This window comes from Vipera berus (genome assembly GCF_964194415.1).
Source record: "Vipera berus genome assembly, chromosome: 6".
Taxonomy (NCBI): Eukaryota; Metazoa; Chordata; class Lepidosauria; order Squamata; family Viperidae; genus Vipera; species Vipera berus.
In genome coordinates this window covers 1,335,389-1,350,031 of record NC_138208.1, presented here as the reverse complement: position 1 = coordinate 1,350,031, position 14,643 = coordinate 1,335,389, and the positions used below count along the sequence as shown (strand labels likewise).

Below are 14,643 nucleotides of genomic sequence, written 5' to 3'. Positions count from 1 at the left end.
AATTCATTCCACATTTTTACCAATTTAGCTTTCAAGACCCCAAAGTCCCTATTCATAAAGGCTCCATTTTGCTCCACGGGGAGCTGAGACAGAACCAGCCAAAGAGACTTCAAACAAGCGGTGGGCAATTTACCGCGGTCTGCTCGGCTTCTCTCCCTTCCCTTCCTTTATCTTGTTTAATGTTAATTGTTATTCCCGCCACACAGATGTGCAGGGGGTGGGATGCGCCAGGCACACACTCGGCGTGCAGTGGGAAAGCAGAGACCCCGGGCGTCGGGCGTCGGAGTCCTTAAGCCAGAGCACGCGGCCACAGAGAGCAAGACGCCTAGCGCTTGGCTGCACTCTTTCTGATCCTTCCTTTGATGGATCAAGCTGTTTTGTGACGCTTTATTTAAGCAGAGATTTGCAAGGTGCTACGGCGCCCTTTCCTTGAGCATCTCTGGGTAGCCTTGCTGGATAAATGTGCAGAGGAGGGCAGCTGCTAGGAATAGAAACTCAATCATTTTCCTCTGCCTTCCTAGCTATGGATATTTACTCCTACCCCAAAGGGTCACACATGAACCTAGAACTAAGGAGAAATTTCCTGACAGTAAGCACAATTAACCAGTGGAACAACCTGCCTCCAGAAGTTGTGAATGCTCCAACACTGGAGGCTTTTAAGAAGAGAAATAGTACAGGGTTTCCTGCCTAAGCAGGGGGTTGGACTAGATGACCTCCAAGGTCCCTTCCAACATTATTATTATTATTATTATTATTATTGATCATCGCACAGTCAGCCAGATGTTCAGACTGGATTTGGCATTTTTGTCTACCTGTCGAGTCCTTACCAAGGACCTGGGATAGGCAGATGTGGATGTTTGATGGTATTACAGATCTCGTCGCAGGATGGAAGCAGTTCCTAGTAAGGCCGCCTTTTGCAATTGACTAATGGCAAACTTGTCAATGTTGTTGTTGTTGTTGTTGTTATTATAGATAAATCAAATTGGCTAATCTAATTCTTACTTTATGTATTGTGCATGGTTTCAGTCAGTGCCAATTTATGGCACTACAAAAGGGTGAAATTGTAGTCCTTGAATTACAAACCTTCATTTAGTGACCATTCAAAGTTACAACAGCCTCCCTTCACACACACACACACACACAAAGTAACTTTTGACCGTGTTTCACCCTTCTGACCATTGCAGCATCCTTGTGGTCACTTGGTCAAAACTCAGACGCTTGGGAACTTGCATGTGTTTCTGACGGTCGCAGCGTCCTGGGGGGATCACGTGATCCCCCTTTTGTGACTGTCTGACAAGCAACGTCAAGGGGAAAGCTACATTTCACTTAACAAACATGCGACTAACTTAACAACTGCAGGGATTTGCTTAACAACCTGTGGGCAAGGAAGGTTGCAGAACGGGGCAAAACTCACTGAGCAGCTGTCTCACACTGGAAGGGAAAATTTGGGCTGAGTTGTGATCCTAGGTCTACCAGTATTGTTGCAGTTAGTGCATTCAGAGGCACATAGAGCATATTCTTTACATGGAGAGCATCCCGGTTCAGTGTGCGAATTTCGAACATGAGGACAGAAGAGATTTTTGGAAAGTCACTGCCAGTCACAACAATGATTAGGAATTGCTGTGTCTCCAACCCATGGATACCTCTCTCCCTTTGGAACTTGAGAAGACCTCTACTACAAGGGACTCTACTTGTAGAAAGAGTGCCACTATGGGTGCAATTACATTTCAGACAGAGACAATTTTTTTTGGCTAGATTAAAGTATTTTCATCTTTATTTATGCAAGTTCAGAACGTATCTGACTAACTAATTAAAATGAATGGAAAGCCCCTTTATTAGGTTGACTGCTAATGATTCCCCTGCTATCTGGTTCCTTTGAATTTCCTACCTGGAGGAAAACATACACGTAATAGGAATAGCATTTAGACTTATACAGCGCTTCGCAGAGTTTTACAGCCCTCTCTAAGCGGTTTACAGCCTCAGCATCTTGAGGACCCCCAACCATCTGGGTCCCCATGAAAAATCCCCCTCAGACACCTGGGTGATCAGTGCAAAGCTGTGAAAATACTGTAGACAAATTAAACGGGTCAGAGCTCCCGAATTCAGTGAGATATTCTAAGGAGAATTCTCTAAGGAGAATATCTGGTTATTTTTATAAGTCTGAGAATAAATGTCCATTTTCAAAGTTGTACAGGTAGTTGGAATACCTTTCTTCTACCTAAGCATTGAATTTTTGTTAATTGTTTTTAATGGAAACATCCAGCCAATCTGGAGTGTTTGAATATGATCGCTAGTATAATGGTTCGATTTGTGCTTACCTTTGAAGCAAAAAAAAAAAAAGAAGTAAAAGCCTTTGAACTCTAAGCTGTTTTCTTTAATAAACTCTTTCCTGGTCCTGTGTCAAAATTTGAGGGTTCCACTTTTAATAATCAGGGTGGTTTTAACAGTTTCCTGATGCTCCTTCATGCTCATTAGAAAACCTTGTGTCTGACAGAGCTGATGGAGCCGTCTAATATCTGTAATTATGCTGTAAAGACCGTCTCCAGAGACTCTGGGATGAGAGGTTTCTCATTTTCCGATTCCTTTGTTAAATCTTCTTGTTTCTTCTGCACTGGGCTGAGTGCTTAGGGAGATCAGAAACCGCAACTGCACTCAGACACTCTCCTGGCAAGAGAATAAAAAAGAAAGGTCCCTCAGGTTTGCAGGGCATCCTTGTTTATGAAGATAACATTTTTAAACCTGGCTGCCTAATCAGAAGGAGGAGGAGGAAAGAAGAGGAGGTGGAGCAGGAGGAAGTGGAAGAGAAGAAGAAGAAGAAGAAGAAGAAGAAGAAGAAGAAGAAGAAGAAGAAGAAGAAGAAGAAGAAGAAGAAGAAGAAGAAGAAGAAGAAGAAGAAGAAGAAGAAGAAGAAGAAGAAGAAGAATCAGGAGGAGGAAGAGGAGAAAAGAGGAGGTGGAGCAGGAGAAGAAGAAGAAGAAGAAGAAGAAGAAGAAGAAGAAGAAGAAGAAGAAGAAGAAGAAGAAGAAGAATCAGGAGGAGGAGAAGGAGGAGAAGGAGAAGAAAGAAGAAGAAGAAGAAGAAGAAGAAGAAGAAGAAGAAGAAGAAGAAGAAGAAGAAGAAGAAGAAGAAGAAGAAGAAGAAGAAGAAGAAGAAGAAGAGGTCAAAGGTTTAGGCCTCAACACAGAGAACAAAGGGGCATGAACATCCTCATGAGATTCTTCAAGTGTCTCTCTAGAATTCCAGACCTCATTTCCTCTGCTCTGTAGCTATTTTGATCAGTGGGTTTGTCTACTGCCTCTTGAAAGAGATAAATCAAGTAACCGGCCAGATAAGGAGCATTCCACATGATGGCTTGCATTACTCTTTCCTGTCTACAGTTCTGCAGAAATTTGCCATTCTGAAGGCCTGTCCAAGGCAGAAATAACAGGGCAGCTCGAGAAAATGAAGGTCAATGTTAGGCTTAAGGGTTCCTCACCATTCTGAGCACTCCCCTCCTGAAGGATGTGTGTCCTGGGCCATTGACAGGAGAGCCATCCCAGGCTCCAAGAGGGCAAGGCTAAGGCTCTGGGGGTGGAGGTAGTGCGACTTGGTTGCTTCAACAACTCTCTTGTGTTTTTTTTGTTTTTTTTTTTTGTTTTTTTAAAAAAATTAAAGGCTTAATTTTAAAAATATTTAAATTACGAGAGCATTGTAGCACAACGATGAACTGCTTTAATGTTTACTGCATTGTGAAAATTCTCTCTGTGCGACATAATTGTTGTTAATAAGTTTCTGTAAGCTCCAAATACAAACTCATTCGTTTACAAGAGAGAGAGAGAGAGAGAGAGAGAGAGAGAGAGAGAGAGAGAGAGAGAGAGAGAGAGAGATTAAACTGCTAGATTAAAATACAGTTCAGCACTTTGCATCTACTTAATGCTTTTCCCTCTCTTAAAAAATTGCACTTCTGCAGATGCGTTGGGAAGAGTCTGAGGGCCATAGTCAACCTTTTCAAAATACCTCAGCCATTCTGCTCTCCATTCCAGTGAAACCTCCCTTGGTTAAAGGATGATTTAATGTGAAAGGCGAAGTTTAGTGGTTTATTTATTTATCTTGGTGTCCAGCCACATCATTGCTTTAAAAGCTGGTCTGAAATGCAGAGGGGCCATGACCTACAGTTGGGGTGGCCTATAGACGGACCTGAAGTTGAGATCCACTTTCTGAAGAAAGGAGACAGGATTCAGAAGTCCAGTTGCTAAACCAAAGCCTGCCGTCACTGAGCTGGTTACTCAGATAACTGGTTGTAAGCTTCAGAAGAACGGTGTTTTAAAAAGGACGGAGAGGAATAACAGAATAACAGAGTTGGAAGGGACCCTGGAGGTCTTCTAGTCCAACTGTCTGCTCAAGCAGGAAACCTTATAGGGTTAGGGTTAGGTCACCATGAACCCGAAGAGCAAAATGGACATCGCCAACAAATTTGGAGTGCTTGAGTATGGTTAGGAGGGCACTGACTTTTCTAGCCTGCCGTATCTTATGTTTCCTGGGAAAATACATGGGAAAATCCCATTGGAAGAAAATTCCACTTAGGGTTAGGGTTAGGTCCCCATGAACTCATAGAGCAAAATGGACATCGCCAACAAATGTGGAGTGCTTGAGTATGGTTAGGAGGGCACTTACTTTTCTATCCTGCCCTATGTTTCCTGGGAAAATACATGGGAAAATCGCATTGGAGGAAAATTCCATTTACCATTTCAGACAAAAAGTTGTCCAATCTCTTCTTTAAAACCTCCAGTGATGGAGCACCCACAACTTCTGGAGGCAGGTTATTTCACTGGTTAATTGTTCTCACTGTCAGGAAGTTTCTCCTTAGTTCTAGGTTGCTTCTCTCCTTGGTTAGTTTCCATCCGTGGCTTCTTGTCCTGCCTTCGGGCGCTTTGGAGAATAGCTTGACTCCCTCTTCTTCGGGGCAGCCCCTGAGAGATTGGAACGCTGCTATCATGTCGCCCCTACTCCTTCTTTTCAGCAGACTAGACAAAGTTCAGCAGAAGAAAAGCATATGGACTTGGAGGCTGGATAAATATAGTTTTGGGTCACATCACTTCCTCCTTGTAAACTAAAGCAAGCTACTTTCTTTTGGAATCCTTCCTTCTGCTTGTGGCTTGGATAAAATGAATTTTACTCCGTGATCTTTCTGGAAATCCCACTCATCTGTTTTCTCCTTGCCTCACTGGCTACAGGAATAATAAACTCATTGTTTGGTATCCACAATGGCACTCTTCACACTCCAGGAGGGAGGGGTCGGTAGGCTTGGAGTCATCCCAAAGATTGCATGAGTACAAAAGTATTTAGGAAAGGAGAAGTCTTAAAGGTAGAGAGAGAATATCCAGAAGGATGAATGCCGGCTAACCCTTCAGGTGCCATGAAAATATCCTTACCCAAACTAGTGTCTGAAGATGATCAAAAAACTGGAGTGAGACTGCACCCAAAGACCTTGAACCCTACACCCCAAAGTCTTTCTCTTCAAGCTCATATCTTTCATGGGGGGAGGAGGGGGTTAGTCAACTCCTGGTCACTTGCTGAACATTGAGTATAGGGTGTCAGTTGAGGGGATTGAGGTAAGCATGTCATCAGCCTGTGGATTTGTTGAAAAGTACATTCATAGTCTATCCCAGGAGTCCTCAACCTTGGCAACTTTAAGACTTGTGGACTTTGACTCCCTCTTCTTTGGGGCAGCCCCTGAGATACTGGAACACTGCTATCCTGTCCCCCCTTGTCCTTCCCTTCATTAAACTAAAGGTAAAGGTAAAGATTCCCCCGCACATGCGTGTTAGTCGTTTCCGACTCTAGGGGCCGGTGCTCATCTCCGTTTCAAAGCCGAAGAGCCAGCGCTTGTCCGAGGACGTCTCCGTGGTCATGTGGCTGGCATGACTAGACGCCAAAGGCGCACGGAACGCTGTTACCTTCCCACCGTAGTGGTCCCTATTTTTCTACTTGCATTTTTACCTGCTTTCGAACTGCTAGGTTGGCAGAAGCTGGGACGAGTAACAGGCGCTCACTCTGTTACGTGGCACTCGGGATTCGACCCGCCAAACTGCCAACCTTCTGATCGACAAGCTCAGCATCCTAGCCTAGCGTCCCTCTTTTCATTAAACTAGACATACCCAATTCCAGCAACCGTTCCTCCATTTCAGCTTCCAGTCCCCTAATCATCTTTGCTGCTCTTCTCTGCACTTCTTTGCACTCTTTCTAGAGTCTCAACATCTTTTTTACATTGTGGTGACCAAAACCGGATGCTGTATTCCAAGTGTAGCCTTGCGAAGGCCTTGTAAAGTGGTATTAACACTTCATATGACTTTGATTCTATCCCTCTGTTGATGCAGCCTAGCACTGTGTTGGCTGTTTTGGAAGCTGCAGCACACGGCCGGCTTCTATTTAAGGGATTGTCCACTAGGATTCTGAGATCCCTCTCACAGTTGCTACTATTTAGCTGTATTGTATTGTATTGCATTGTATTGCATTGCATTGCATTGCATTGCATTGCCTTGCCTTGCCTTGCATTGCCTTGCATTGCATTGCACCATGTTGAACAGGAAATGGTAACGTGAAGGCACATTGGCGACAGTGACCATAAGGGAAGTCAAGACAAAAAGTCAAAAATTGGGCAGCTAATAAATTCAAATAAATAGGTGAAATGAAGTGGGGCTCCTGACTGGGTAACTAAAGCCCTATGCTAGACAGGCAGAGTGGATGAAAAAATATCACAGGTGGTCCTCAGCTCACAAGAGTCCATTTAATGAACATTCAAAATTACAATGGCACTGAAAAAAAAGTGACTTAGGACTTCTATTTCACACTTACCACCGTTGCAGCATCCCCGGTGGTCACGTGATCGAAATTCAGAGGCTCGGCAACTGGCGTGTGCTTCTGACGGTTGCAGTTGTCCCGGGGTCACATGATCCCCTTTGGCGACCTTCTGACAAGCGAAGTCAACGGGGGAAATTAGAGTCACCATAGACTGGTTATTACCTTAACAACTGCAGCGGTTCACTTAACAACAAGTCTTAAAATGGGGCAAAGCTCACTTAACCCGTGTCTCAGCGACATAAACATTGGGCTCGGATGTGGTTACAAGCCGATTAAATAGAAAGAATGGCGAAAGGACTTTTAAGAATCCTCTCCATTGCTCAGGTTTTTTTTTCTTAAGGAGGCCTTGCTTTAGAAATTAGTCATGTTTATTGGTTTGCCCCGTAAATGATTACCCGGTGCTCTCTTCCTGGATATGGGAGCATGGATTGTAATTTAATTTATACCTTTGGTTGCACAACGGCCATGCATCAGTGACAAATGCTGTCCTATTCCAAACACTTCACCCGTCGGAGATAGAAATTGCCTTTGACTTGTCTTCGCTGTAGGGTTCAACCCCAATATTTGTGCAAGGGGAGAGGGCTTTGCTAATTTGAGATCCGTCAGCTCAAGGTGAAAGCTTTATCTCTTTTAAATCCCATCTTAAATTCACTTCCCTGCTGCCTATTTTGAGCAGACCTACCGTAAATGAGAACCTTGTTCTCTAGTTTGCATAGGAAGGTATTTTGCTATAAATGTATTTGTTTGAACAAGTATTTGGGGCACACAGTCTTCTGTAAAGAAGTAAAACCGACCCTTTAATTACGCGGGCTAATATTTGTAGATATGGCCCTGGGTAGCTGAAAATACTTCTGCGGTGAATCCATGTAGAAATTAGGGCTGGCTGAGGAATTCTGGGAGTTGAAGTCCACAAGTCTTCAAGTCTAGGCTGGCAGTTCATCCAAAGAGTGGGCCATGAATCCTGAGCGCAGAATTCCTTCTGCTTCTCACCTTAAAACATTTTCACCATGATCCAAAGGTGTCTTGACTCTGAACTCGGAGTACTCCGCTAAGAGAAATTGGGAAATGCTGCCCTAAAATGAGAAAAAACATAAGGAGGCAGACATGATGCAGATGTTGATATAGACACAGATAAACATTACCTCCACGCACAACCACACTCTCGGAAGGTGGGGTTTATTTATTTTTAATTTAAACACTTTTTAAAAGGGTCTGCAATCTTTCTTTCTTTATTTTCTCCCCCAGGTTAACAGAAACCCACCGTGCGGCTGTCAAGGTCATAAGGAGGATGCAGTATTTTGTAGCGCGGAGGAAATTTCAGGTAACATAGACCAGAACTAATTAAGGAGAAACTTCCTGACAGTGAGGACAATCAAGCGGTGGAACAGCTTGCCTCCAGAAGTTGTGGGTGCTCCATCACTGGAGGTTTTAAAGAAGAGGCTGGACAGTCACCTGTCTGAGACGGTATAGGTTTTCCTGCTTGAGCAGGGGGCTGGACTAGAAGACCTCCAAGGTCCTCCGCCAAAGAGACCGGCCAGGGAGGGATTCCCCCCCTCCCTCTAGATCCCAGACGGGAATCGCCTGCAGCCGGACCGGACCTTCCCCTCGGACTGGGCGGACGGGCAACGGACTTCAGTCGCCATCTGGTTTTCCTGGGATTTCCTGATATCCGCTTCTGCTTAAAAAGAGCGACTGGGAAAAGGGGCGAGAGGAGAGGTGCCAGCTCGGTGCCCCCTCCTGCCCGCCTTTCGTGCCCGTTATGTTATTTACGGGTTGAGTAATTCTAAGCCTTTGCTCGGGGCCCGGCCGCTTTCCATTTTGCACCGCTTAACTTGCATAAATCTTTTAATTCTGCACCAACAAAGGGAGGTTTGGAAAATTAAACTTTATTGGGAAAGGAGAAAATCAATTATGCATTTGGAGAGCTCCTTTTTTCCTCCCCCCCCCCCGGTTTTGTTTTCAAAACCTTTGTAAACATCTGGGCTCTGAGCCATGGCGATTCAATAGCAAGAAACACACACACCCCCCAAAAAAAACCCCACCCTCCCCCAGATCTGGAGCGTAACGGGTGCCCCCAAAGAAAGTGCTCTCAAAGCCCCCTGCCAGCCGGTCCAGAGCCATCCTGGCAGAAGTGCCCTGCCGGGGAAACAATGGCGGCTGTTTTGCTGGCCAGGAGCGAGGATAGGTCAGCCTCTCTCGGCAGGGAAGGAGGAGGCGAAGGGGGGGTTTCGTCAGCTTTTGAAAGTGGCAAGGATAGCAAGCCTCTTTCCAAGCAGACTGGAGCCTCCGTTCCACCCAACTGGAGCCCTGCTAAAGACTCCACTAAAGTAGCTGTTCTCCTTCCTTCCTTCCTTCCTTCCTTCCTTCCTTCCTTCCTTCCTTCCTTCCTTCCTTCTTTCCTTCCTTCCTTCTTTCTTTTCTTTCCTTTGTTTTAGAATAGAGCCTGAAGGGACCTTGGAGGTCTTCTAGTCCAGCCCCCTACTCAAGCAGGAGAACCTAGCCCGTCTCAGACAAGGGACTGTCCAATCTCTTCTTAAAAATATGATCTTCTTTTCTTTTCTTTCTTTTCTTTCTTTTAAAATAGAATAGAGCAGAGCTGGAAGGGACCTTGGAGGTCTTCTAGTCCAGCCCACCCACCCCCCGCCCCCCCGCTCAAGCAGGAAAACCTATACCATCTCAGACAAATGACTGAACAGTCTCTTCTTAAAAATATGATTTTCTTTCTTTCTTTCTTTCTTTCTTTCTTTCTTTCTTTCTTTCTTTCTTTCTTTCTTTCTTCCTTTCTTCCTTTCTTTTTCTTTCTTTCTTTCTTCCTTCCTTCCTTCCTTCCTTCCTTCCTTCCTTCCTTCCTTCCTTCCTTCCTTCCTTCCTTCCTTCCTTCCTTCTTTCTTTCTTTCTTTCTTTCTTTCTTTCTTTCTTTCTTTCTTTCTTTCTTTCTCTCCTGATTCTTCCCCCACCCTCTCCTTCCATCTTCCATTTCTAGGGCTCCCATGGCTGGGCTCCAAGCACGATTCCATAGCACCCTGGAGGTGCTTAATGCATGCTAATAGTTAGCCGAGTCTCTGGCAGAATGGAAACAAACAATCCAGCTAATGAGCCGTTGTTCGTTATTTTTCAATTACCAAGTTTTTCCAGGGTACCTTCTCCCTCCCCTCCCCTGCCCCCCCTTTTTTCTCTTTTTGGTCTTCTCTCTTGAACCCTAGCCAAAAACGGAGACCTAACTCGCCCCAGATTCCCTACTGGGCTTATGTAGATTCCCAACCCTCAAAAAGCCAGCCTGGAGTCTCTGCTCAACGCTTCTCCCCTCTGTTTACTCCATTAATAGTAGCCTTGTCATGGAAATTTACCAGGTTTACTTTTGGGGAGGGGGCCTTTTCCCTTCTCTCTCTCTCTCTCTCTCTCTCTCTCTTTTTTTCTTTTAGTGCTCAGTCCCAGCCAACCCCACTGGCCCTTGCAGTCCCAGCGACAATGCCGTCCGATTGCAAATGAAAATTAGGAGTTTGTTTTAAAACTGTTTTGCCTCTTCCCCCCCCCCCCAGACTTGTTTGCTTCCTTGCGGGCTGTCCCCAAATTCCTATGCAGAAGGGGGGGGGACTCTTTGATTTTATTTATTTATTTACTTATTTGAAAAGTCTGCAAGTGGATCGTCTGAGACGTTCTTTAGTACGTGCTAAATACTAAAAGAGTAATTTTTTTTTAAAAAAAAGCAAAACACACCTTCGGATAAAGAGACATCTGCCTGGCTCCTCATTGCTCCCTCTCCCCCCCCATCACCAAAAAACCCCCCCAGGGATTTCTTGACGTCCAGGGGCAAAAATGTGGCCCTCTTGCCTCTAAGGCAAGGATGGAAAATCTGTTTCCCTTTGGAGGTCACACTTTCTTGTTCTTGGTTTGCCGCCCTCCAGGGCCACGGATGGCAATGCAGTGACATCACTGGAAGAAGGAGAGCCAGTGTCGTTGTTGTTGTTGTTTTTTCCTTTCCCTTCCCCTTGGGAAAAAATGTGCACCGAGATTCCCTCTGATCCACCTGGAAAATGCTTTCGAAATTCAGCAATGTGCCACTTATTTCCAGCCACGCCAGCTTACTGGGCTTCTGGAGAGTGGGAAAGCGGAGACCGGAGGCTCCTGTGGCTGGGGGATTTGACAGGCCCTCCTTGGTCTAAAGCCAAAAGGTGATATTCTCACCTCTCTTCTATTTCAAGGCCCTTCTCCTGTCCCGTCTATGCCAACCGAGGAGCAGTCGTCTCCTCAGCGCCACTCCACCAAATTTCATTCCGTGAAGGAAAGGCTATAACAGAGCTGGAAAGGGACCTTGAAGGTCCTCTAGTCCAACCCCCCCCTGCTCAAGCAGGAGACCCTGTACCACTTCAGACAAGTGACTGTCCAGTCTCTTCTTGACAACCTCCAGTGATGGAGCACCATCAGATTGTTATTGATAATAAGAAATTCGTAGTCAGAGATTAGGCTGAAACTGCTATCCAGACCCTCCAATCCCCAAAGAGATGCCAAGTTTAAGTTTACAGCCCTTTCCGTATTAAGTCACACAAGTTATCCTTGATGCGATGACATTACAAAGATCTTTTTTTTATTATTTTACTGTATCCCTAATTTACTCAATTACCGTTCCATGTTTATTCCATTTTACTACATTTTCTTAATTCTTCCTTTCTCCAGCATCTTATTTCTTTTAGGTTTTCTAAAACTCTTTATGTTTTCTTTATTGGCATAGCGAACAGTTCCACCTTGTCTGATTTTTTTGACCTTTCTTTATCATTTAACAATTTTATTAGTTCATAACATACCAAAAAAAAAATACAGAAGCGAATAGTAGGAAAAGTAGGGAAGGGAAAAGTGAGGAGAAGAAGGGGGGAAAGAAAGAAAAAGCATTGACTTCCAGCTCCCTTTGGTGCAGTAGAATAAGGCATTAACATCATATCTCAGCTTTTTATTTTTACGTAATAGTAGCAGTTCAAAAGCACGTAAAAAATGCAAATAGAAAAATAGGGACCACTCCGGTGGGAAGGTAACAGCGTTCCGTGCGCCTTTGGTGTCTAGTCATGCCGGCCACATGAGCACGGAGACGTCCTCGGACAAGCGCTGGCTCTTCGGCTTTGAAACGGTGATGGGCACCGGCCCCTAGAGTCGGAAACGACTAGCACGCGTGTGCGGAGGGAACCTTTACCTTTACCTTTATAACAACACATCTATCTCATCAGTAAAACCCAAAATCAAAGTTTCATTTTTCCCCCCACCTCAAGCACAAGGTCCAGAAGCGGTTTCCATCTAGAAATAAAAGTATTTGTAGTTTTTTTTCTCTTTGATCAAAGCAGTCAATTTAGCCATCTCTGCTAACTCCCGTCAACTTTTGCGGCCCTTCGTCCTTCCATTTTTGTGCACGGAGTAGTCTTGCTGCTGTCGACATGTGTCACCTCAAAGTTCCACCTTTGTTTTCCAAGTCTTTCTCCATTAAACCCCAAAGAAAAGCCTCTGGTTTTCTCTCTAAGAATTTTCTGTGTTGGAATATGAATCCTATCCCAAAAGATTTCTTTGCTTTATCACACGTTCGCCATAAATGACAAAAGGTCCCTTCTTTACGCTTGCCTTTCCAACATTCATTTGAGATACCGCGATACATTCTTGACCCGTGGTCAAGGAATGAGCTTTTGACGTTCCTACGGTGGCAAACCGCTTCGCACAGAATGGATCTGAAGTTGTTGAAGGCCGTCGAGGATAAGGGACAAGATACGAATTAGGGAAACTCTTTGCCTTCCCAAACTGGCTTTGGTTTTCCCAAAAATACCTTTGCCTTTTCAGCGAGATCTTAGTTTCCTTTTGGCCTTATGTGGCAAGAAAAGTCCTGCTTTTTAGAGACGTGGGACAGGCTGGCCTCCTGGGAACAGAAAGAGGTAAATTGGAAAATCCCAAATGCTCAGTTTGCCGTCAACCCCCCAGGTGGAATCTCTTCTGCCGGATTGCTGAGCCCGCTCAGACTTCAGAGCACCATCTAAATTGCTCAGTCTTTGATGGGGAGAATCCTGATTTGCAACAGGGCTCTTCAAACTTGGCCCTTTTATGACTTGTGGACTTCAACTCCCAGAATTCCTCAGGCAGCCGAGTCCTAAAAGGGGCAAGTTTGAAGACCCCTGATTTCCAGGGACAATGGAGCCCCGGATGACCATACAGGTCGTCTTCAACTTACGACAAGCCCAAAACTCTTGCTGCTAAGCGAGACAGCTGTTCAGTAAATTTTGCCCTCTTTTGTGATCTTTCCTGCCACAGTTGGTTAAGTAAATCACTGCAGTTGTGAAGTTAAGTCAGTGAATCTGGCTTTCTCGTTGACCTTGCGGGTCAGAAGGTTGCGAAAGGGGATCATGTGAGCCCCGGGACACTGAGCAGCCGTCGTAACTGTGAGCCAGTTGCCAAGAGACTCAATTTTCATCACGTGACCCTGGGGATGCTGCACTGGTCATACGTGTGAAGCGGTGGTCATGTGTCACTTTTTGCAGTGCTGTTGTAACTTCAAACAGTCAACTGTGGTGAGTCAAGGACTACCTGTGTGGGCCTAGCAAGCCATTTAAAAATATATATATTAACCCCACCAAGAATCTCCCTGGATCTAGAGCAAGGGTCTTCAGACTTGGCCCTTTGATGACTTGTGGACTTCAACTCCCAGAATTCTGGCTGAGGAATTTTGGGAGTTGAAGTCCACAAGTCATAAAAGGGCCAAGTTTGAAGACCCCTGATTTAGAGGGACGATGGAGCCCAGGATTTCCACCTCTAAACCAGACAGTTGTTAAGGAAATTGTGCCCTGTTTTATGACCTTTTTGCCACCGTTGTTAAGTGAAACATGTGGTTGTTAAATGAGCCTGGCTTCCCCACTCACTTCTCCTCGTTCGGGAGCCAGCTGGGAAGTTTGCAAACGCTGACCGCGTGACACCAGGGTGTTGCAACCAGTCATAAATACGTGCCGCTTGCCCAGTGCCTGAATTTTGACCACGTGACCATGGGGAGGCTGCAACGGTCGTAAGTGTGAGAAACGGTCCAAAGTCACGGTGCTGTCGTAACTTCAGTCACTAAATGAATGGTTGTAAATCAAGGACTGACTGTAACATCCACAGGCTGGGTGGTTCATGTGCAGGAAGAATAATAGGACATCCTTTTTCTTACGCATTTTTAAGCTTATTTTTTTCCCCCTATTTTTTTTTCTCCAGCAAGCTCGGAAGCCTTACGACGTCCGTGATGTCATTGAACAGTACTCTCAAGGGCACCTCAACATGATGGTGAGGATAAAAGAACTCCAGAGAAGGTAGGCCACGTTCTCCCTTCAAGGGCAGAATGACTGGCCCCCTCCTGATGTTTTGGGCCACGGCCATCCGGCTCTCCTGTAGAACAGAGCAGAGCTGGAAGGGAACCTTGGAGGTCTTCTAGTCCAGCCCCCTGCTCCAGCAGGAGAACCTATCCCATTTCAGACAAGTGACTCTCTAGCCTCTTTTTAAAAATCCTCCAGTGATGGAGCGCCCACGATTTCTGGTGGCAAGCCGTTCCACTGGTTAATCGTCCTCCCTGTTAGGAAATTCCTCCTTGATTCCAGGTTGCTTCTCTCCTTGATCAGCGTCCAACCGTTGTTTCTCATCCTGCCCTCTGGTGCTTTGGAGAATAAATTGACCCCCTCTTCCTTGTGGCAGCCCCTTGACCTTGACCAAGCTAAGGATGATGGGCATGGGAATCCTGGATATCAGAGAATACCATAGCTTCATCTTCTCCGCCCAAAGAAGCTCTCGTCCTTTCACCTTAACTGTATT

General features: G+C 45.3%; 1 protein-coding gene across 1 annotated transcript in view; it reads left to right on the top strand.

The window, feature by feature from the left end:
• LOC308670425 (potassium voltage-gated channel subfamily KQT member 1-like) overlaps positions 1–14,643 on the top strand; it is a gene marked incomplete at both ends in the record, with an annotated part of 226,679 nt that overhangs the window by 62,500 nt on the left and 149,536 nt on the right. Inside the window, 2 exons of the mRNA XM_081331927.1 lie at positions 8,086–8,161; positions 14,053–14,147. Of these exons, the coding sequence (XP_081188053.1) occupies positions 8,086–8,161; positions 14,053–14,147 (171 nt within the window). The remainder of the gene's footprint in view (positions 1–8,085; positions 8,162–14,052; positions 14,148–14,643) is intronic.